The sequence below is a fragment of the Chiloscyllium punctatum genome, chromosome 25 (assembly GCF_047496795.1).
Source record: "Chiloscyllium punctatum isolate Juve2018m chromosome 25, sChiPun1.3, whole genome shotgun sequence".
Taxonomy (NCBI): Eukaryota; Metazoa; Chordata; class Chondrichthyes; order Orectolobiformes; family Hemiscylliidae; genus Chiloscyllium; species Chiloscyllium punctatum.
In genome coordinates, this window is record NC_092763.1 from 70,875,229 (window position 1) to 70,897,475 (window position 22,247).

At 41.0% G+C, this 22,247-nt stretch overlaps 1 protein-coding gene across 1 annotated transcript in view; it reads left to right on the forward strand.

The window, feature by feature from the left end:
* The window catches only part of LOC140496051 (A-kinase anchor protein 17B-like), a 35,129-nt gene extending 14,108 nt beyond the window's left edge, over positions 1-21,021 (forward strand). The window contains exons 2-5 of the mRNA XM_072595527.1: positions 971-1,743; positions 2,713-2,858; positions 6,048-6,285; positions 16,439-21,021. Of these exons, the coding sequence (XP_072451628.1) occupies positions 985-1,743; positions 2,713-2,858; positions 6,048-6,285; positions 16,439-18,205 (2,910 nt within the window). The 5' untranslated portion in view covers positions 971-984 and the 3' untranslated portion in view covers positions 18,206-21,021. The remainder of the gene's footprint in view (positions 1-970; positions 1,744-2,712; positions 2,859-6,047; positions 6,286-16,438) is intronic.
* Positions 21,022-22,247: the final 1,226 nt, after the last annotated feature.

The following is a 22,247-nucleotide window of genomic DNA, read 5'->3' on the forward strand; positions in this document are numbered from 1 at the left end:
ACTCGGAGCATTCTGCGGCAGTGAGGTCAGGCCCATCCTTTGCAACACCTTGGACAGGTAGAACCTCAGTATGTAGTGACACTTTGTGTTTGCGTACCGGGGATCACGCACAGCTTGATGCAGCCACACACAAAGGTGGCAATCAGGGTGAGGGTGGCATTTGGTGTGTTTTTGCCCCCGTTGCCCAGAGATTTGTACGTCGAGTCCCTTCGGACCCTGGCCACCTTTGATCTCCATATAAACTGGAAGATGGCTCGGGTGACTGCGACGGCACAGGTTCTGGGAATAGGCCAGACCTGTGCCACATATAACGACACTGACAGTGCCTCCTAGTTTGGGAAAATGGTTGGTATGTATCTAATTCGACTGAAGGGTCTTTTTCCATGCTGTATGACTGTACGGATACTAAAGGAACAGCAGTGCGTTTCTGAGTCAGCATGGTATGTGGCTTGAAGGGAAACGTTCTAGTGGTGGTGATCCTATGCACTTCTTCTAGCTGGTATGGGTTGCAACTAGGGAGATGCTGTTAAAACTCTGCAAACCCTTGCCAAGGAGATCCTTATAACCATTGAAAGGTGGAGGCTAGTTTTGAATTTTGAGTGGACTAGGTTTGAGGACAAACTGCAGAGGTTGGAAGATTGATGTCTAGGTTAGTGGTGCTGGAAGAGCACAGCAGTTCAGGCAGCATCCAAGTAGCTTCAAAATCGATGTTTCGGGCAAAAGCCCTTCATCCAGAATCTGGTTTCCAGCATCTGCAGTCATTGTTTTTACCTACCAGATTGATGTCTACCCCACTCCACCCATGTAAATGCATACAGCATTGTAACTGTCACTGACAATAAATAATAATCCAAAGACCTTGCCACTGCTTTGCACTAATGCTTTTCTAGGCAGTTATGATAATGTTCATTGCAAGACATTTTCTAAATATATTCTTATTTTTAATAATTATTTTTCTCTTTATCTCCAGAGCTTAATGTTGCCATGGCAGCCACCAGATTGTTCGATACTTCTGATGCTGTGGAACTCTTCGCTCCTCAGTGTCTATACTTGAAACCAATTGCAAGGCTGACAATCAGTGTGATGTTTCCCAAGACTAAGTTATCCTCAAGACTCATTTCAAACTGGGAAGTGATGGAGACCCTGAAGAAAATGGCATACCCAGATCAGATTACATCGCTCAAAGTCTCACGCAGCACAATGGACTTCATTCGCTTTGAGGCAGAAGTTGAAAATAAGAATCAAGTTCAAACTGTCTGGGAAAAGTTTAACAACAAAACTATTAAGGTGAACGGTATCAATGAGACAGCGAAGGTGCTGGCAGTTGTAACTCAAGTCAACTTTCCCAGCCCGTGTGACTGGGAGTCCTTTTTTAAGACTGCTGACTGCATGAATGAGGCTTTGCCTGGTGAGAGACCCGACACTATCCATATGGAAGGGCTACCTTGCAAGTGGCTCTCTTCAAAGCAGCTCAATAGGGAAAAGCCAATGGAAGAGATCCTTCAAAAGGTCTTTGGCAGATTTGGAAAGATCCGAAATGTTGACATTCCCATGTTGGATCCCTATCGAGAGGAAATGACAGGGAAGAAGTTCAACACTTCCAGCCTTGGTGGCCTCCCCACCTTCGAAGCATACATCCAATACCAGGATTATTCAGGCTTTGTGAAGGCGATGGAGTCCTTACGGGGAATGAAGTTGATGCACAAAGGGGATGATGGAAAGGCAGTGGCATGTAACATAAAGGTATGGAGTTACAGTCTTTGCATTTGTTACATATGATTAAATATTTTGAAGCAGAGCAGGATGGTAACCTCAGTGTCCTGACCAATATTATCTCTCAGTTCGCATCACAAAATACAGCCAATTATCTGGGCTGCATTACCTTGCTGTTTGTGGGAACTTGCTACGTGCAAATTGGCTGTCTTATTTCCTGCATGACGTAAGACCAGAGGAATTAGTAACATGATTAGGCCAGTCAGCCCTTAGACCTGCTCCAGCATTTAATAAGATTCCGAAGAAGTCATTGGATTTGAAATGTTAACCCTGCTTCTCTCCGCAGACCTGCTGAGTTTCTCTAGCTTTTTTTTAGTTTTTGTTTCCGATTTCCTGCATCTGCAGTCTTTCAGTTTTTTGTACAATGAAATCATGGCTGCACTGATTGTGACTCTAGGTGCACTGTCTTGCTTCCACCTATAATCCTTGTTGAAGAGAAATTTACCTTGGCCAATATATCCACTAACCTAACCTCCATCCCTCTCTGTGGAAGAGAATTCGAAGGACTAGTGACTAGTGACAGCAGTAACTACATTTTAGAAGTGTTCATTGGCTGTAAAGTGCTTTGGCAAAAAAAAGAAGGTGCAATACAAATGCAAGTCTTTTTGTTGTTAGAATAAGTTATTGCTTCATAGTAGCACATGCCACTGGAGGCTAATTGTGTAATAAGGAAAAAAAATACACCTATTTAGCCTTGGGAAAGGAATAAATTCTAATCTCTGCTTCCCAGTAGACTATTCTAAATTTCCTTCAATTTCATTAATTAGTCCTGTTTGCATCTGTACATTGGAGTTTGAGGGATATGATCAATTTGATTCCCTGCTAGTTGGCTGATTTATTCATGCCACCTTCTGATGAACAGTATCTTTACTCCTAATGTGTGCTTGTTTTAAGGTGCAGTAACTCGTACAGGGACCGGTCTCGTACTTTCTCTTCCAGGTGACCTTTGACACAACCAAGCACCTTAGCGACTCGGCGATTGAAAAGCGAAACCTGGAGAGGTTGAAGCTGCAAGAGTTGGAGAAGCAGCGTGAGGAACAAAAGCGGAGGGACAAGGAAGAGGAACAAGCCAAGGAGGCTGAACGGTAAATCAGAATCTACTTTGTGGGTGAGACTATATCGAGTAAAAGAAACTTGTGAACAGTGTCTCCAAGTCAGTCAAGAGTCCACGTTGCAATAACTACTAAACTAGATAATCAGTCAACAAAATCAGTGGTATAAACCCATTGTATAGTTTTGTGTGATGCTCTGCTTTGTGTACTCCACTGTGATAGTTACTAGTTGTTGAGCTGATACTAAATGGTAGATATTGTCACCCTGACCCCAATGCCTTCCAACTTCTAACAGCATTTATGGAATTCTTAAATTTTAACATTTTGGTCTGCACACGAAAAGGGGACACACAGAAAGCAGAGAGGTCGGGACAGAAACCAATAGTTGAACCAATGCCTGCTGGTGGAAACATTTGTCATTGGATTCATATCTGCAGAACCTATTTGACACTGTCAAAATTAGACAATAAATGATCCCATTTGCAAGCTGTTCTGTTAAAGGTTAGTGGTAGCATGATCTATATAGTGGTTGGGGTAGGGAATCAGAATACGTTGTAAAATGTACAGTGCACACAGACTTACTTAGAAATTGAATGAAATTCAGTTGCTAAATGCAAGCAACCAAGGAATCCAGTTTAGCTTTCACTTGGATGTTCCTATGTATATTTGGAACATTGTTATCTTACTTGGTTGGGAATTAACATGGAGAATTTATCCCCAATAAATGGATAAGTAGAACTTAGCTCAGGAATTTCAAATAAATACATTTAATGATTAGGTCAAACTCCTATTGCTAAGTTAATAAGAATATAGATTAGTGGGCTTTAAGCTATGTACCGTACTAGTGTAGTTCCTTCCGAGTGGGATGCTCATATTTATGCGTGAGAGAGAGAACGAGAAACTTAGTGTGTTTTTGTTTTGTTCCTGAGTGCTGTTTCATTGGCTCTTCCTTAAAAATGCTTGTGTGAATGTTAGATGAGTACAGAATCAGATTTGGCTTCATGGATGGGTCAGGAAAGTACAAAATCATTGGATCCAATGTTGGTTCCCAGAGCAAATGGTAGCGGGTTTAATGGGTATTTTTGTAACTGGGACACTATTTCCAGTCAGCTCTGAACTTGTGATATGTTTGAATGATTTGGACTTGTGTGTAATGGAATAGGATTAAACTCGACAGGGTAGTTGCCAGTGAAGAAAGTGGCTATAGGCTGCAGGAAGGTATCAATGGACTGATCAAAGAGAGTGGGAGAAGGAGAAGTGTGAGGTAGTCTATTTGGGGAAAGCAAAGGAGGCAAGAGAAATATCCAATAAATGATCAAAAAGTACTGAGAGTTACTTTAAATTTCACCTTTCATTCATCAGCAGTAAAGCAGATGAACTGGTCGTGTATCCATTTGTGTAATCTTACTGTGTGCAAATTCATTCCATGTTACCTTCTAAATCAACTATCTTAAGGGTGTGAAGGGAACTATACAAATGCAAGACTTTTTTCTTTGAGAAAGGGTAATTGTGATACAGATAACATATATCTTCTACTGCAAACGTACAGCATAACATTATTGTATATGTCCACATGTAACTAACTGCCTCAACACCTCCCATATATAGAAGACTAGACGTTAATGTTATTTTAGTTGCAACTTTACAGAACCAACCGAAGCATAATTTCTACAGGACATGAACATTTTTAATGCACTGGGTATGAAAATACTCTGAATAAAATAAACTGCTAGTTTTTACTTCACTATCTGTCAGCTTTTAAAAAAGAACCAATCTGGCTAGAGTGTAAAACTGGCATTGCACCCAGTGCTGGCCATTTCTTAAGTGACAGGTTAGGGTTAAAATTGTCCCTCTTCAGACCTCAGCTGAGAACCAGTAAAAACAATTATTGTTCTACAAGCTACACATCATTGAATCGTAGTGCAAAAAAAGATCACATGGCACTCGCATATCCTGCTGCAGCACACGGGGGAAGGAGATTTAGAGGGAATTTGAAGAAAATGCTTTTCACCCAGAGGATGGCAGAAATCTGGAACTAAAAGTGTAGGAGGGGTAGGTACTCTCAAGACATTTAAAAACTGCTTAGATAAACACTTGAAATGCTACAGCCTACAAGGCTATGGGCCAAGTGCTGGGAAATAGGATTAGAATAGATAGGTACTTGATGATGTGGACACGATGGGCTGAAGCCAAAAGAGAAAATGCTGGAAAATCTCAGCAGGTCTGGCAGCATCTGTAAGGAGAGAAAAGAGCTGACGTTTCGAGTTTAACTGACCCTTTGTCAAAGCTGAGCAGTGAAGGTGGACAGGGGGAGAGAGACAAACGAAATTCCTGTTGGAGGGAAGAGCAGTACTTCTTCAGGGTAGGTATTCCTGGCAGTGGGTTAAACACCGGATAAAAGCAAATTTCTGCAGATGCTGGAAGTGGGCTGAAGGACCTCTTTCTATTCTATTAAAATTCTAAGACTGTATAACTTGTGTCTGTAGACACAACTCAGAACACTTTTCTGAAGCATTATCTGGAGATGCAATCTGCCGAAAATGGACACTGAATCAAAGAAGTGCATTTTAGAAAGGGTGACCAAAAGCTAGGTCAAAAAGGTCAGCTGTGAGAAGAATGGTGAAGATGGAATGAGGGATGGATATGATTTCACAATTTTTCAAATTATTTCACTTACATGCATGGGGAAGAAAGTCTTTTCATCGAAAGAGAAACAAGGTACTGTGAAACATTCTGATAATAATACTCTCATTATAACTCTAATATGTGATGACTTCTGATCCAGTATTCAAGACTTCTACTTTTTAAAAAAAAGAACAGTGTCGATTTTCCCTGGATTTCATAATTCTGTCAAATTAATTTCCATGAGCAGTATTCGGTCAGTGTTGAAAAATGCGCCTGTGGAATTCTTAACCAGAAAAAGCAATCAAGGCCAAAACATTGTATGGTTGCATGAAGGAGTTAGGAAAAGGATCAAAAGGTATGGGGGAGAAGTGGGAACAGGTTACTGAGTTGAATGAAGGGCTGAATGGCCTACTTATCCTGTTTTCTATATTTCTATATTCTCTGGTCCATGTGTACAGTTGCGGTCAAAAGGGAATGTGAACACAGCTGTTTTTACAGGTGAATTATACCCCTAGTGTTAAATGAAGCTAAAGTGAACTCAATGCCCAGAATGGTTCTGTGTAAATTCACATTGACTTTCAGAATGGTTGCCTTTAGGAAACGAAGGGAGGAAGAGCGGGAAAAGGAGAGGAAACGGAGAGAGAAGCTGAGGAGGAGGGAGCACAGGCAGAAAGAGCAGGAGGATAGACACCGCCTGAGCAGACAATCAAAGCTAAACCTGGAGAATGAGAAAGAGCAGAAGGAGGTCACTGCATGGGAGGAGAGAAAGCTGGTGCTCGCTCAGAGGAAGCTGGACTCTTATAGGCTTCTCACTGTGCTTTTAAACAGTGCAAAGGTAAGTACCTACCTTTGAGAGAATTTCTCCTGCAGCTTTCACCTCTCCGTTTCTTCCCTCAGATGTCCTGATTTTCCTGGAGGCATTGATGCCGAGGGGTTACCATTTCACTATTTAACTCCTGGTCAAGCAATGTCATCATTTTAAAATTCTCACCCTTCTTTTCAATCCCTCCGAGTTGCCCCCTTCCCTATCTCTCTAATCCGTTCCAGTCCTACAACTGTCTGAGGGTATCTACACTGCTTTAGTTCTGACCCCAACTGTAATCACTCCACCAGTGATGGTCATACCTTCAGCTGCCTCGGTCTTTAGCTCTGAGGTATTTCCCTCTGCCGCACACTTCGATTTCTTTCCCTATGAGCTCTTTGACAAAGCTCTGACCTAAATCTCCTTATATGGCCTAGTGTCATTAAAGTTGGCATTTGAACGTGATACCTTTGTTGTAATAGCTCTCTGATACCTTTTTAATGTCCACTCCTTCATGGGTCAGTTTCAGCACCTGAGAATCAGTTGCCTGCTTGAAGTGGCTACATTTGGACATCAATTGGTGAGATCAGTAGTTTAAAATTTAGCAGATGGTGTTTAGTATGGATCGGTGTGAGGGTATCCTTTGTGATATGAAGAATAAAAAGACAATTTATTATCTAAATGGAGAGAAACTTTAGAATGCTTCGTTGCAGAGGGATCTTGGTGTCTTTGTGTGAAAGAATTGCAGAAAACCTGTCTGCAGGTACAGCAAGAATGAGGAAGGCAAATGGAAGTTTAGCATTTATTGCTAAAGGAATGGTGTATAAAAGTAGGGAAGTGTTGTCACAAATGTACAAGGCATTAGTGAGACTGCACCTGGAGTACTGCTTATGGTTTTGGTCCCCTTACTTGAGGAAGGATGTAATTGCTTTGGAGGCAGTTCAAAGAATTCCAGAGATAAAAGGTTTGTCCAATAAGGAGAGATTGAACAGTTTAGGTCTATAGTATTCTAGTATTTAGAGGAATGAGAGGAGATCTAATTGACGCAAGTTGCCCACAAGGCTTGACAGAATAGATGTAGAGAGGATGCGGGGTACTGTTAAATCAGAGGTCATAGTGTTAGGATAAGGGACAACAGGTTTAAAACAGAGATGAGGAGCAATTGCTTCTCTCAAAGGATTGTGACCTTGCTCCCCTCCCGGTCCAAGCATGTGTGCCCCTTAGAGCAATGTCTTCATTATAAAATTCTCATCCTTGTTTTCAATCCCTCCAGGTTTTAGCCATTACCTATCTTTCTGCAGTCTTATCGATGTCTGAGGATAGCTACACTGCTGTAATACTGAACCATGTGCATCCCGGACTGTAATCACTCCACCAGTGATGGTCGCACCTTCAGTTGCCTCAGTCTTCAGCTTCCCCTCTGCCTTGTCATCTTGATTTTCTTCTTTCCATTCTCCAGTTATTGGGCCCTGCAGTAATTATAGTATAATGTAGAAATGTATGAAAGTTTTCATATGCAGTTTTCCCCTCCTGCCAGGCCCTGGTTTAGAGTACTATTCCAGCCAAAGGTCCCAAACACTGATCTGATTTGGGATCTTTCTACTCTGTGTGGCTCAGTCCCACACCAGATAGTGGATTCACCAGTGGAGCTTTGGCAGGTTGGTGTGAATATCAGTTAAATATTGCCTTGTACTTTTTCCTGTTGAGGTTAATTTAGACTTGCTGAGTATGTTTGCTTTATTTAATCAATACAGCGGAACCTCGATTATCCAAACGAGATGGGTGGGCATTATTTCGTTTGGATAATTAATTATTCGGTTGATTGATTCAATGCCTTTCTTCTGGGGTTCGGAGTTTTCTGTAAAGTCTGCTCCCTGTTCAGGAGATAAGGCAGCACCACAGCACATGCAAGCCCCCGCCCCCTCCCGCCCTCCCAAACCCGTCCAACGCTGCCACCCCCCTGCCCTCAATCCCGTCCAATACCACCCACCACCCGACCCCTCCTGCACCGTGCGCCCCCCCCACCAACCCCGCCTCGCTCCTCCATTCGTCCCACCTCCTCTCTGGGGCAGCCGGACTGGACACCAACAACAAGACTGCTGCTGCTACTACTGCCTTTTGGGAGGTGAGTCTCCAAGTAGCACGCGCACATACACATACATACACACACACACATACACACACATATACACACATCACACACACATACACATACACACATACATACACATATACACACACACATACACACACATCACACACACATACACACACATCACACACACATATACACACACATACACACACACATACACATACACACACACACACACACATTCACACACACATACACACACACATACACACACACATATACACATACACACACATATACACACACACATACACACATATGCACACACACACATCACACACATACACACACACAAATACACACACATACACACACAAATATACACACACACACGCCAACACATACACATACACACATTGACATACACACACACCCACACACACATACACACACATATACATACACATACACACATATGCACACACATATACACGCACACATACACACACACTTATTCACACACATGCATATGCACAGATACACATACATACACACAGACACACATATACACACACATACACACACAGACACATACACACACACATACATACACACAGACACACATATACACACACATACATACACAGACACATACACACACACATACATACACACAGACACACATATACACACACATACACACACAGACACATACACACACACATACATACACACATATATACACACACACATAAACACACAGACACATACGCGCACGCGCACACACACACACACACAACGTTTTACTGCAACTTTTTGACAGGTTCCACCTCTGTCCTCTACAGGACAATGTTGGAGAGATTATCTGGGGAAGGGGGATTCATGGTACACCTTGCGTAGAACTCCAAGGAAAGTGTGGTGGGGGGGAGAGAGAGAGAGAGAGAGAGAGAGAGAGAGGATGGGAGGTCAGTCATTTAGAGATGATGCCTACATTCCCATCAGTCCAGGACTGTTCTTGGCAGCACTTTTAATCACTCTAAACAAAAGACACGATCAGTGTTGGACACACATCTTTAATGTAATGTTTCTGTCGGGACCTCGAGATATCCTTCGGATAATTGGTATTCAGATAATCGTGGTTCCTCGGTATACTTAATCAATTGTGTAATTGATAACAATCAACTGAACCACTAGAGGGAGCAATTCACCTACAGATAAAAACTGTTCACAAAACAAAGCCCTGTGTCATGTATCTATCCAAGTTCCATCCTTCATTCCCTACCACCAGCAAAGTCAAGATTATGTCATTATTTATACTGTTTGCTATATGTGGGGTCTTGTGATGCACAAATTAGTTGCTGTGGTCTGTGACTAAACAACTGTCATGTGGATGTAAGCCACTATGTAAATTATTTCATAATGAAAGTGGAGATGTAATAAAACACGTGACACATAACTCATGACATCATTTTTTCAGAAAGATACTCTTAATTATATTGACACTATCCAGACATAACAAATAGTGCAATTAACAAAGATTATAATGTTTGAACTTGCAGCTTTATTTCTTTATTTTCTACTCAAACCTAAGAAGGTCTGCCATGTGTAACTTTCATATGTTTCTACACTATATTATAATAACTGCAATATTTAACTTTTAACTTTGTTTTTTCTTTCTATCTTGTTCTTAAGATTCTGTACTTGTAACTAAGGTGGTGCCTTGTGTGGTGACACAATGCACTTTTTGCGGCACGGTTGCTCAGTGGTTAGCACTGCTGCCTCACAGCACCAGGGCCTCAGGTTCGATTCCAGCCTCAGGTGACTGTCTGTGTGGAGTTTGCACATTCTCCCCGTGTCTGCGTGGGTTTCCTCCGGGTACTCCAGTTTCCTCCCACAGTCCAAAGATGTGCAGGTCAGGTGAATTGGCCATGCTAAATTATGCCCGTAGTGTTAGGGGCATTAGTCAGAGGGAAATGGGTCTGGGTGAGTTAGTCTTGGAGGGTCGGTGTAAACTGGTTGGGCCGAAGATCCTGTTTCCATACTGTAGGGAATCTAATCTTACTGTGTTCCTGTACTTTTGTGCTTGAGTACGCGTGACAATAAAATCAAAATCAAACACTTGGAGGTAGCTGATTCTAGTCTAACATTAAAATTACATCAGAGAATATATAATAATGCTTCCAAGAACCATTATCCACTGTTACCCCATTGTAAAGCCTGAAGAATGAATGGGTGTTGGAGAATGGGGGATTTGTTGGAGAAGACCAGGAGAGCAGGGGGAGGGAATCTACCTTGGAGTGCATGACCCCAAATTTCAACCCATGACCGCACTTGATCTCCCAATCCCTACTTTAGGAAGCTCTAGAGTAGTAGGTACAGTTTGCTGCCAAAGCAACTTGTAATTCTTTTTCCCCAGGCACTACTGATTCATTCAGTCAATTCTTAATTGGGCCACTAGATGGAGCATGTCAACTGCATATCAAAGGGTTTTGTTACCACTCAGCTGGGTGAGTCTTTGAAACAATGAATCTCAACAAACTGCATTACTGTACAATAGCGCCATTAGTGTAACCTGGGTGGACAGCTGAAGACGTGGCAAATGGAAAAGGAGAGGCTTGAGGCACTTGGATGCAAATTGCAGTCAGAAAGCAAAACCTGATTTAGCCGGCACTAAATTGAAGGAGGTTCTGGCTTTTAGATGTTGATTTTGGGAAAGCATTTGGAAAGTTGAACAAACACCCTGTGGATCACTGGCGTGGACAGAGGTAGCGCCCTGCATTGTCGGCATGTGAAAGGTAGCACCATCATGCTTAAGAAAGTACCAGGAAAAGGAGGAATAGTCAGCAAGGGACTAGTTCAATGCACTGTCACTGACTGGAAATTGAGAGGTGGATGGCACTAAGCAAATTGTGGACAGAGCATGTCAGCACCAGAAAAATCTGCAACACAATCTTTACCTAAAGTTTTCCTGAGGACACTGCATCATGTTGTTTGTGTGAAACTGTTCATTGAGTAAAAACTCTATGAAGTGTCGCAAATTCAGACACAGGTGATCAGTATTTCGGGGGTTGTGTTCCTGTGAAATATCAAAACATGTGTGCCATCTAAACCCTCTTCCCCTTCATCACTGCACAGTAACCACCTCATTTCCTGCCAACGGTTGCAATTCCTGTCATTAGAAGGACTGTGAATGTCAAAGGGACTGTGGCAGAGGAACATTTTTTTTTTATTTCAAAATATACTTTATTCATAGAAATAAATCTTTGGTACTTGTACAATTTGCCATGTCGTTCATAGATATATACATTGCATGTCTTAACATTACAAAGAACAGATTGAATTAATCAAATTTATAGTTATCCTATTTATAGTTCCCTTTATTAACCATCCAATCTCTTAGTATTTAGCTGTGGCTTCAGCGGAACCCACATACTGAGTGGGCGCCCTGTTATATAAAAGCAAATGAAACTTCTTTAACCCCCAGTTTATGGGGTTACCATTGTCCATTTGACTGTCCTGTCTCTGGGGTAGCTGTCTGCATCCCCATGGCAGAGGAACATGTTATTTTTTTTATTTCAAAAATATACTTTATTCATATACTTTATTTATTACCCCACCTGCAGGTTTGTCACTGTCCTGTTTGAAGAACATTCTGAACCCAAGCAGAATAACTTGCATTACCCTTGCACTACCATTCTTCAGTATCAGTAGCAAATGGAGTAAACCAGACTCCCTTTAATTGATGTTTGTGGAATGATGTGGGCTCATTTCCAAAAGTTTTCACTTGGATCTGTTGAATAATATTTAATCACCTTTGTAAAACAAAACTTAAATGTGATTTGTCCACTCACCCAACTTTGCATTGATGTTTGACAGGACACACCCTGTTGTTCCCTTATGTCAATTGATTGTATAAACATAGCAACCAATATTTTGGCTTTCTTTAACTGCCAAGTACAATGAACTAAACCTGTACAAGCTCAATAAAATCAAAGAAAGAAATCATCTTCTAAATGTACATTTGGGATTGCAAAATGTATGGCAACAGATATTGTACGTTGTACAAAGTGCGAGCTGTAGAAAATGACACTATAGTAAGTTTGTCAGTTAGTGCATTACCATTACACATGTCTTTTGCCTTCCTTGGAATGTATTTGCATACATGTCCCCTTGTGTTATCCTGCGGGTGGTATCATATGATTTAGATTTTGCCATATTGTACAAAAACATTTACCTAAGGACACATTTAATCTTTCCCACTTGAAACTCTGCCTCATACTGTAGATCCTGTATAGGATATTGCCGATAACAGACTGGTTAAATAAAAATAAAATACTGCAGATGGTGAAAAGGTGAACCATAACACCAGAAAAATGGGGAAGAAACTCAGCAGATCTGGCAGCATCTGTGGAGAGAGGGAAAAAACAGAGTTAATGTTTCCAAGGCTGGTACAAATCATCTTCAGAACTAAAAGATGTTGAAAAATGTTTTAATCTCATCGGAGAGAAGAGCAGAACTTCTTCAAGATGGGCATACTCAGAAGAGTGAAGTGGCAGTGCTCTGAGTCAGTGTTTCCCGAACCGCTTCCTGTTGAAGGAGGGCTAGGAGAGTTGATGGAGAGCTGAGAGAATAGAGTTCATTTAAACTGCAAAATTTTTTGAATGAAAAGGAAATACAATTTCATTAGGTTTTTCAGAATAGGCCTCAGGCCTCAAGGGTCCTGTCAGTGAGGCAACAGTCACCATTGAAACAAAACCTTATTTATTCTTGGCAAAATCTTTCAATTTGAATATTACTATTAAACACTTCTCTTCCGTTCTAAGTTGGACAATCTAAGCTTCTCCAGCCTCTCGATGTAACTGGACAAAGAACAGTACATTTGCAATTTCACATTCGTGATTTCTCAGACAGTTAAGTAATTGATGCCCACTAAGAACAAGGCCCAGACAACATCCAGACACTTACATCACAGAATTGCCAGTCAATGCCAATCTCCACCAAGAGAGGAATTAACCAGTATTTTGTTGTTTGTTGTTGGGATATTGGTGTTACTGGCTAGGCCAGCATTTATTGCCCATCACCAATTCCTCTTGCACAGGTGGTGGTGAGCTGCTTTCTTGAAACACTGTACTCTTTGGGGTGTAGGAACACCTTGAATACTGTTAGGAAGAGATTTACAGGATTTTGATCTCAGCAACAGTGAAGGAACGATGATATTGTCCCAACTCAGGATGGAGAGTAGCTTAGAGCAGAAGTTGTAATTGTGGTGTTCCCATATCATCTGCTGTCCTTCTGTCCTTCTAGGTAGTAGACGTCCCTGGTCTGGCAAATGCTGTTGAAGGAAACTTAGTGTGTTACTGCCATGTGTCTTGTCAATGTTATACACTGTTGTTGAAGGTGCAATGGCAGTGATATGAATGAACGTTGAAATTGGTGAATGGGGTGCCAATCAAGCGGGCTGCTTTGTCCTGGATGGTGTCAAGCTGTTTGAGTGTGGTTGGAGCTGCACCCATCCAGACAAGTGGGGAGTATTCTGTTACTATCTCAGTGTACATCACTGCCATTGCTAAATCCTTCACCATTAATATCCTCAGTACGCTAACCATTGATCAAAGACTCAACAAGACCGGCCCATATAAGTGCCAAGGCTCATAAGGCAGGACGCAATTTGGGTTATATATAGCAAGGAGCTTCTTTCTGATTCCTTTATCTTTTGCAACATCTATGAGACAGATGTGGAGACAGAGAAATACACCTTACTTGGGTGTAGCTGCAAATACACACTGAAAGAACAATCAACTTGACTGTCATCCAATCGAATAGCCTAATTATTCACACACACCCCTCCCATTTGAGATATTGTGGTTGTAATATATCCTAACTACAAAATGTGGTAACTTTTGAGGATTTCTTTGACTGTACTTTCCAAGTCTGAGGGGATGGGTTTGAATCCCACCATGGCAGATGGTGAAATTTGAATTTTAAAAATGTCTGCGACAGAGAATTGGCATGGTGATCATGTCATCACTATCAATTGTCATAAAAAGCCCATCTGGTTTCACTTATGTCCTTCAGAGAAGGAAATCTGCTGTCCTTACCTACGGTCATAGGTGAGGTGCCGGAAGACTGGAGGTAGGCTAACGTGGTGCCACTGTTTAAGAAGGGTGGTAAGGACAAGCCAGGGAACTATAAACCTGTGAGCCTGATGTTGGAGATGGGCGAGTTGTTGGAGGGAATCCTGAGGGACAGGATGTACATGTATTTGGAAAGGCAAGGACTGATTCGGGATAGTTAACATGGCTTTGTGAGTGGGAAATCATGTCTCACAAACTTGATTGAGTTTTTTGAAGAAGTAACAAAGAAGATTGATGAGGGCAGAGCAGTAGACATTATCTATATGGACTTCAGTAAGGTGTACGACAAGGTTCCCCATGGGAAACTGGTTAGATTTCATGGAATACAGGGAGAACTAGCCATTTGGATACAGAACTGGCTCAAAGGTGGAAGAGCTTTTGCCCGAAACGTCGATTTCGAAGCTCCTTGGATGCTGCCTGAACTGCTGTGCTCTTCCAGCACCACTAATCCAGAATCTGGTTTCCAGCATCTGCAGTCATTGTTTTTACCTTAAAGGTGGAAGACAGAGGGTGGTGGTGGACGAATGTTTTTCAGACTGGAGGCCTGTGACCAGTGGAATGGCCACATGGATTGGTGCTGGTCCACTATGTTATGTCATTTATATAAATGATTTGGATGTGAGCATAAGAGGTAAGTTTGTAGATGACACCAAAATTGAAGGTGTAGTGGACAGCGAAGAAGGTTACCTCAGAAAACAATGGGATCTTGATCAGATGGGCCACTGGGCTGAGAAATGGCAGATGGAGTTTAATTTAGATAAATGCAAGGCGCTGCATTTTGGGAAAGCAAATCTTAACAGGACTTATACACTTAATGGTAAGGTCCTAGGGAGTGTTGCTGAACAAAGAGTCCTTGGACTGCAGGTTCATAGCTCTTTGAAAGTGGAGTCGCAGGTAGATAGGATAGTGAAGAAGGCGTTTGGTATGTTTTCCTTTATTGGTCAGAGTATTGAGTACAAGAATTGGGAGGTCATGTTGCGGCTGTACAGGACATTGGTTAGGCCACTTTTGGAATATTGCATTCAATTCTGGTCTCCTTCCTATTGAAAGGATGTTGTGAAACTTGAAAGGGTTCCGAAAATATTTACGAGAATATTGCCAGGGTTAGAGGATTTGAGCTGTAGGGAGAGGCTGAATAGGCTGGGGTTGTTTTCCCTGGACCATCGGAGGCTGAGGGCTGACCTTATAGAGGTTTATAAAATTATGAAGGGCATGGAGAGGGTAAATAGACAAAGTCTCTTCCCTGGGGTCAGGGAGTTGAGAACTAGAGGGCATAGGTTTAGGGCGAGAGGCGAAAGATGTAAAAGAGATCTAAGGGGAAACTTTTTCACACAGAGGGTGGTATGTGTTTGGAATGAGCTGCCAGAGGAAGTGGTGGACACTAGAATAATTACAACATTTAAAAGGCATCTGAATGGGAATGTGAATATGAAGCATTTGGACGGACATGGGCCAGGTGCTGGCAGGTGGGACTGGATTGGGCTGGGATATCTGGTTGGCATGGATGAGTTGGACCGAAGAGTCTGTTTCCTTGCAATACATCTCTATGATTCTATTACTCTATGTCAGTCCAGATCCATAGCAATATGGTCATCTCTTAATTGCTCTTTGGACAGTTAGAGATGGGTAAGAAATGCTGGTTTAGCCAGTGATGCCCACATGTGTGAATTACTTCTTAAAAAGCCGCTTCCTTGACAGCTCTGTGGATGTATCTAAATGACATGGATTTAGCGGTTTATGAAGGTGGTTCACCACCAACTTTTAAGGACAATTAGGAATGGGCATCATCAACCAACAATGCCTTGGTCCCAAGAACGGAAAAGGGATTGTGAGATGATCATCTCTTTTTGGTACGAATGATATAAAATGCCAGTAAACATTTTATAGATATGAAAAATTCTTGTTCAGCATCACCTTTATACTTGACAACTGCTTCACCGTCTCTCTTTGTTTGCAGTTGTTCTTGCAGAAGGAAGTGAGATTTCAGAAGAGACAGCTTCCTGAGAATGACACAGCAAAACGTCGCCAGAAAAGGGTGAAACGTGAGCATGTGGAGGAGAACGAGCAGAAGAAACCAGGTGAAGATGTTGCCGAGAAGGAAGGCTTTCAAAACGTGGAGGCTTCAGAGTGGATGAAGGTTAAGACGTGGCAAAGAAACGTGGATGGGGAGAAGCACAAGTCACGTTCTGGAGAAAAAGAGACTTTGACCTCACAAACCAACAACTTTCCAATCACAACCTCCCTGATAGACCAGGGTCCCACTGACTCCAAGGAACAGCATTGCCCAGTCAAGGGAAAGGTCTCAACACCTCAGCAATCTGGATCACTACAAATCACTGTAATGCAAGGTTGTGGCACTCACTTTCATAAGCAGCCTGCAGGAGGTGACGATGCCCATCTGTGCAATGGGCACTCACGTAAGGTCACTGCTGTAGACCAGCAGATCCGCCGCCCCCTTTACCACTATGAAGATTTTGTTAGTTGTTTACTGGATTATCACCAGCTAGCGTGCCCTTCGAATCTCAATCTCTGCTGTGGCACCAACAACTCCATTAACCACTCCGAGTGGCGGAGAACAGTCTTTGATGACGGGAAAAGCTTCCGAATAGACTTGAAGAACAAACTGAGCCAACTTTGCACCAAGGTTAGCATCACACCGCAAAACAGATGGCGAGATTATGACCATGACAGCAGCTACAGATGGACTGTCACCATCAGCAAGTCTGGCACCAAGCAGAAAGCCTCAAGCAGTAGTGCTGGCCATCAGCTGAAAGAATATGACCGCGAGTTCAAGGTGCAGTGGAAGGATTCAGGCAATCAGTTGGATTTTCGGGAAGATTTTATTGGTGGGTGCCAATTGCACTTAAAAGATACAGTTCGTTGCTCAGGGCAAAGATGTGCTGTTTCTGTCTGTGACCTGATGAGCCAAGAACAGGATTTAGTCTGTACCTCTGAAGACCTGTATTCCAGCACCAAGGATCTATGGACTTCTTCCCATTCAGGCTTCAAAGAACCATGGAAAAATCCAACTAGCAATTGGAAAATTTCAATTAAAAACTCTCAAAATGTTGTACCAAGGTTGGAGGATGATAACCAGACCAGGAATTCAAGCAAAAAGTACAACAAACAACTGGTGTCTCACTGTGAGGTAACCAAGATTGCACCAGGATGTTCTAGCCAAGACAGCACCGATGGGCTGAATCAATCAGATAGTATAGTAAAGCACAGTCACAAGAATAATTCTTATGAATTCAGTGCTGTGAACAGCTGGTCAAATTGTAAGTCAGGAATACACCAAGAAGCCTTGAAATATAAGCTTAATAAAAAATATCGAACATGCAGCAATGATGTAAATCCAGCTCCCAATGGATCCAGGAGTGAGCTAAAATATTCCTGGATAGAAGATGAAAGCAAGTTAAAAGAAGAACATTATGTTTCCAGCAAATCTTGTAGTGGACACCAAAGGAAAGGCTTCCGGAAAGGATCTGGGAAAAATGTTAGTGAAGAGGCGGACTGGGATAGTCAGCTGTCTAGTTGTTCAGAAGTCTTCAGTGCTGAAACAACACACAAAGGTAAAGAAAGCCAGACTGCAATCAAGCATTGTAAACGTAAGCATCATCTCATGGATTCTAACAGAGAAATGAAGAACCATAGAGTCATAGAGTCATACGACATGGAAACAAACCCTTTGGTCCAACTAGTCCACACCGACCATGTTCCCTGAGTTAATTAGTGCCACCTGCTTGCACTTGGACCATGTCCCTCCAAATCGTTCCTATTCATGAACTTATCCAAATGTATTTCAAATGTTGTAACTGTACCTGCATCCACCACTTCCTCTGGCAGTTCATTCCACATACTAGCCACTCTGTGTAAAAAAAAATGCCTGTCATGTTCCTTTTAAAATCTTTATCCTCTCACCTTAAAATAAAATGCTGTCAAGTTTTTAACTCCCCCACCTGAGGGAAAATACTTTTACTATTCACCTCATGTGAATATGCCTATACCTATGTATATCATCTATGCCCCTCATGATTTTATAAACCTCTGTAAAGTTACCCTTCAACCTCCTACGCTCCAGTGAAAAAGTTGCCCTGCCTATTTTTATAGCTCAAACCCTCCATTCCCAGCAGCATTCTTGTAAATCTTTTCTGAACCCTCTCTAGTTTAATAATATTCTTCCTATAACAGGACAATCAGAGCTGTGCACAGAACTCCAGAAGAGGTATCACCAATGTTCTGTACAACTTCAACATGGTGTCCCAACTCCTATACTCAAAGGTCTGAGCAATGAAGGAACGCGTACTAAATGCCTTCTTAACCACTCTGTCTACCTACAACACAAATTTCAATGTATTCAGTAATTAAACCCCTAGGTCTCCCTGTTCTACAACACTACCCATTAACTGTGTAAGTCCTGCCCTTGTTTGTTTTACTAAAATGCGATATCTCACATTTATCTAAATTAAACTCCATCTGCCACTCCTCAGTCCATTGGGCAATTGATCAAGATTCCTTTGTAATCTTAGATAATCTACTTCACTGTCCACTATACCATCAATTTTGGTATCATCCTCAAACTTACTAACCATGCCTCCTCTATTCTCATCCAAATCATTTATATAAATGACAAACAAAAGTGGACCCAAGACCGATCTTTGAAAAACACCACTGGTCACAGGCTTCCAGTCTGAAAAACAACCCTCCACTACAACCCTCTGTCTCATTAGATAAATTCTTTGGCTGCATCCCAATACAGAGGAACCACAATTATCTAGCATTCGATTCTCCGACAAAATACTCTTCACCAGCGTCATTCGGATAATCAAGGTGCATCTGTACATGAAGTGTGAATGTGTGGATAATTACTGCTTTTAAGAGAAGATTTTGGTATTCACCGTGGTTGCTCTGTAGATTATTCTTGGCCTTAGGAGAGAGATTCGGGCCAACAGCATTATCTTTCCAAAATGGAAGCAAGTGGGAAACAGACATACTTTCACAAGCAGTTTGATGTTGACCATGGACTTTATAACAATAATAGCAAAAGATGAAACATGAAAACAATTCAAACAAATTTCAGCATGGCATGTAAACAAAAAGAATTAAAGTGAATAAAAATAATTTAGATGGTCTGATACAATGATGCTTATGCATAATCTTATCCTCTTATAAATGAATAACCTAATCTTCTTATTTTATTTAAAGAACCAAAACATTTTTTTAAATTCCACAATTTATTGTGCTATTTATAATAAAATCCATTTAAATACATTGGTAGATTTCTAGGCCAAAGCACGTAAATTAATCTGATTTGAACAAAGTAACATATTAAAACCAGCTTAGGTATGAACTGACATATGGTCAACTCCAGAGACTGCTTATTATTCACTCTTCTTGAGCATGATTGAGATAACAAAATCTGTACTTGGGAGTGAACATAGATAAGAATACTGTCCAGATATTTGGCAATTAGAAATAAGAAGAGTCTACAAGTGTTTCCCTCCAGTAACATTGAAGTTGCCTTCTCAATACTATTTTGACCTAGCCAATATTTTCCCCACAAAAACACCACCTAAAAATATAATTTAATCACTTTATATACATGATTCAATGGCTAATCTCATGTTATGTACAATTAGCTACCACACTTTTTTGTGCAATGACATAGTCAATTAACTATTTTAGTAGCAATACCAATGAAGTGTTTGTGACATTCTGAGGGTATGAAAGGTGCTATATAAACATAAGTTTGTTCTTTCTGTAGACTTTGTACTCGAACTGACAGCAAACGTTTTGATTACAAATATTCTTTGGCCCTGGTTCCTATTTAAACTCTGATGCTCCAGTTGATAATGTGAATCTTAACCCATTCCCCGGTGCACAGAGGAACTTGGTTTATAATGCCTGTTCCCTCTACTAGTCACTCTAGCTTCAAACTCATTTGTTTCAAAGGTGTCTTTTTAAAATGAAAAGTTGGAATATTTAAATCTCAACCTTTGTTGAACTGCATTTTTCAAAGCAGAATTCATTTACAACATGCATTATAAAAGATCTAGCTTGGAACTAGTAACTCAGTTAAACTGTGGCTATAATATTCTGTTTAGATAGGTGGAATTCTGTATACCATTCACTGGTTTCCAAAAGTTGTTAAGATCTTTTGATGCCTTTGCAAGCTAATTAGTTCAAAAGATAACTTCTCGGAACTGCTTCTAAAATAAAACGTTCTGTCTGCTTGTATCACAGCCAGTGTAGAACCAAAGCAATTTGAGATCAAATTGATGAAGACCTACATTATTTCAGTTCAACTGAACGTGAAGTGAGAACTGCAGATAAACTAATGATTATTTGCTGCACCACTTCCAGTTCAGCAATGAGGGAAAAAGGTGTACCTGTTTTTACTAGTAAACTTTTTATCCATACATCCTATACCGTGTAACATTCTACTGAAACTAATATTAATCAAATAACTGCAAGGATTTATGGTCATGTAAATGAATACTTGTTGCATTATAATTCAATAAAGACAAGGCCAAGATTAAATATTTTGCACAATTATTGAACATTGGTTGATCATCTTGGGAATTAACTCCATTAATGTTTCCATTTTTATTTCCTATACCATACTTCTCAAATTTATCTCTTTGACTTTACTTGTAATATTTGTGCTAAATTTTGTTTGATAACACTCACTTTCACTAGCTGTTAAAGGGGACTGTTAGTAGCTAAGAATGAGTTGTGTGTAATAGCAGATCATTTGATAACAAGGCACTTCACGCAATCCATTTGACTGCATTCTCTGATCACAACGTGGTCTCCTCTACATTAGCGGAAACTAAGCATTAACTGGGTGACTGCTTCACAGAACACACATTCTGTCTGCAAGAAAGACACTGAGCTTCCAGTTGCCTGCTACGTCAACACACCATAGTGCTCCCTTGCCAACACCTCTGACTCAGCCTTGTTACCATGCTCCAACGCAAGCTGGAAGGACAGCACCTCATTTTCCACTTGGAAACTCTGTAGCCTTCTGGTTCTCAATATTGAGTTCAACAATCTTAGGGCTTGAGCTTCTCCCATGTTCTTACTCCCACACACCAGGCCGTTATGTGTGAGCACACAATGATGCTGATTCAACTGATATCACAAAATGCAAAATTTGTTAAACCAACTTTCATGCCAGATGCTAGAAGAAATATTTCAGAGTAAAATACTTTTAAATATACATGTTTACAGGCAGCACTGACACAAAGTTCATTCACAAATACTAAATGTACTGTTGAAATAGTTTGACTGCGCTTGTAATCAAAGTTACTTATTAGAACATTCTTTTTGTACATTTTATAGTAAAATTATACTGACTTTTCTAAATGTCTCAAAATGTAATTCTTTAACCTGAATTTCAACACTAAAAATCAAATACTGTGGAACATTTGGATACAATGATTTTGAATTCAAGTATAAAATGTGAATTGGAAAGGTCCTTCACCATAGTACAAAGTTAACGGATAGATTAGGGCAGAAAGTGGCTGATGGTGGCTATGTCCAGAACCAGGGATCACAGTCTAAGGATACGGTGATACCACTTAGGACTGAGATGAAGAGAAATATCTTCATGCAGAATGGTAAGCCGATGGAATTCACTACCATAGAAAGCAGGCGAGGCCCAAACATTGTATGATTTCAAGACGTTTGATGTAACATTTAAGGCTAAGGGGATCAAAGGGTAGTGTGGAAAACTGGGAAAAGGGTATCGGGTCAGATGATCA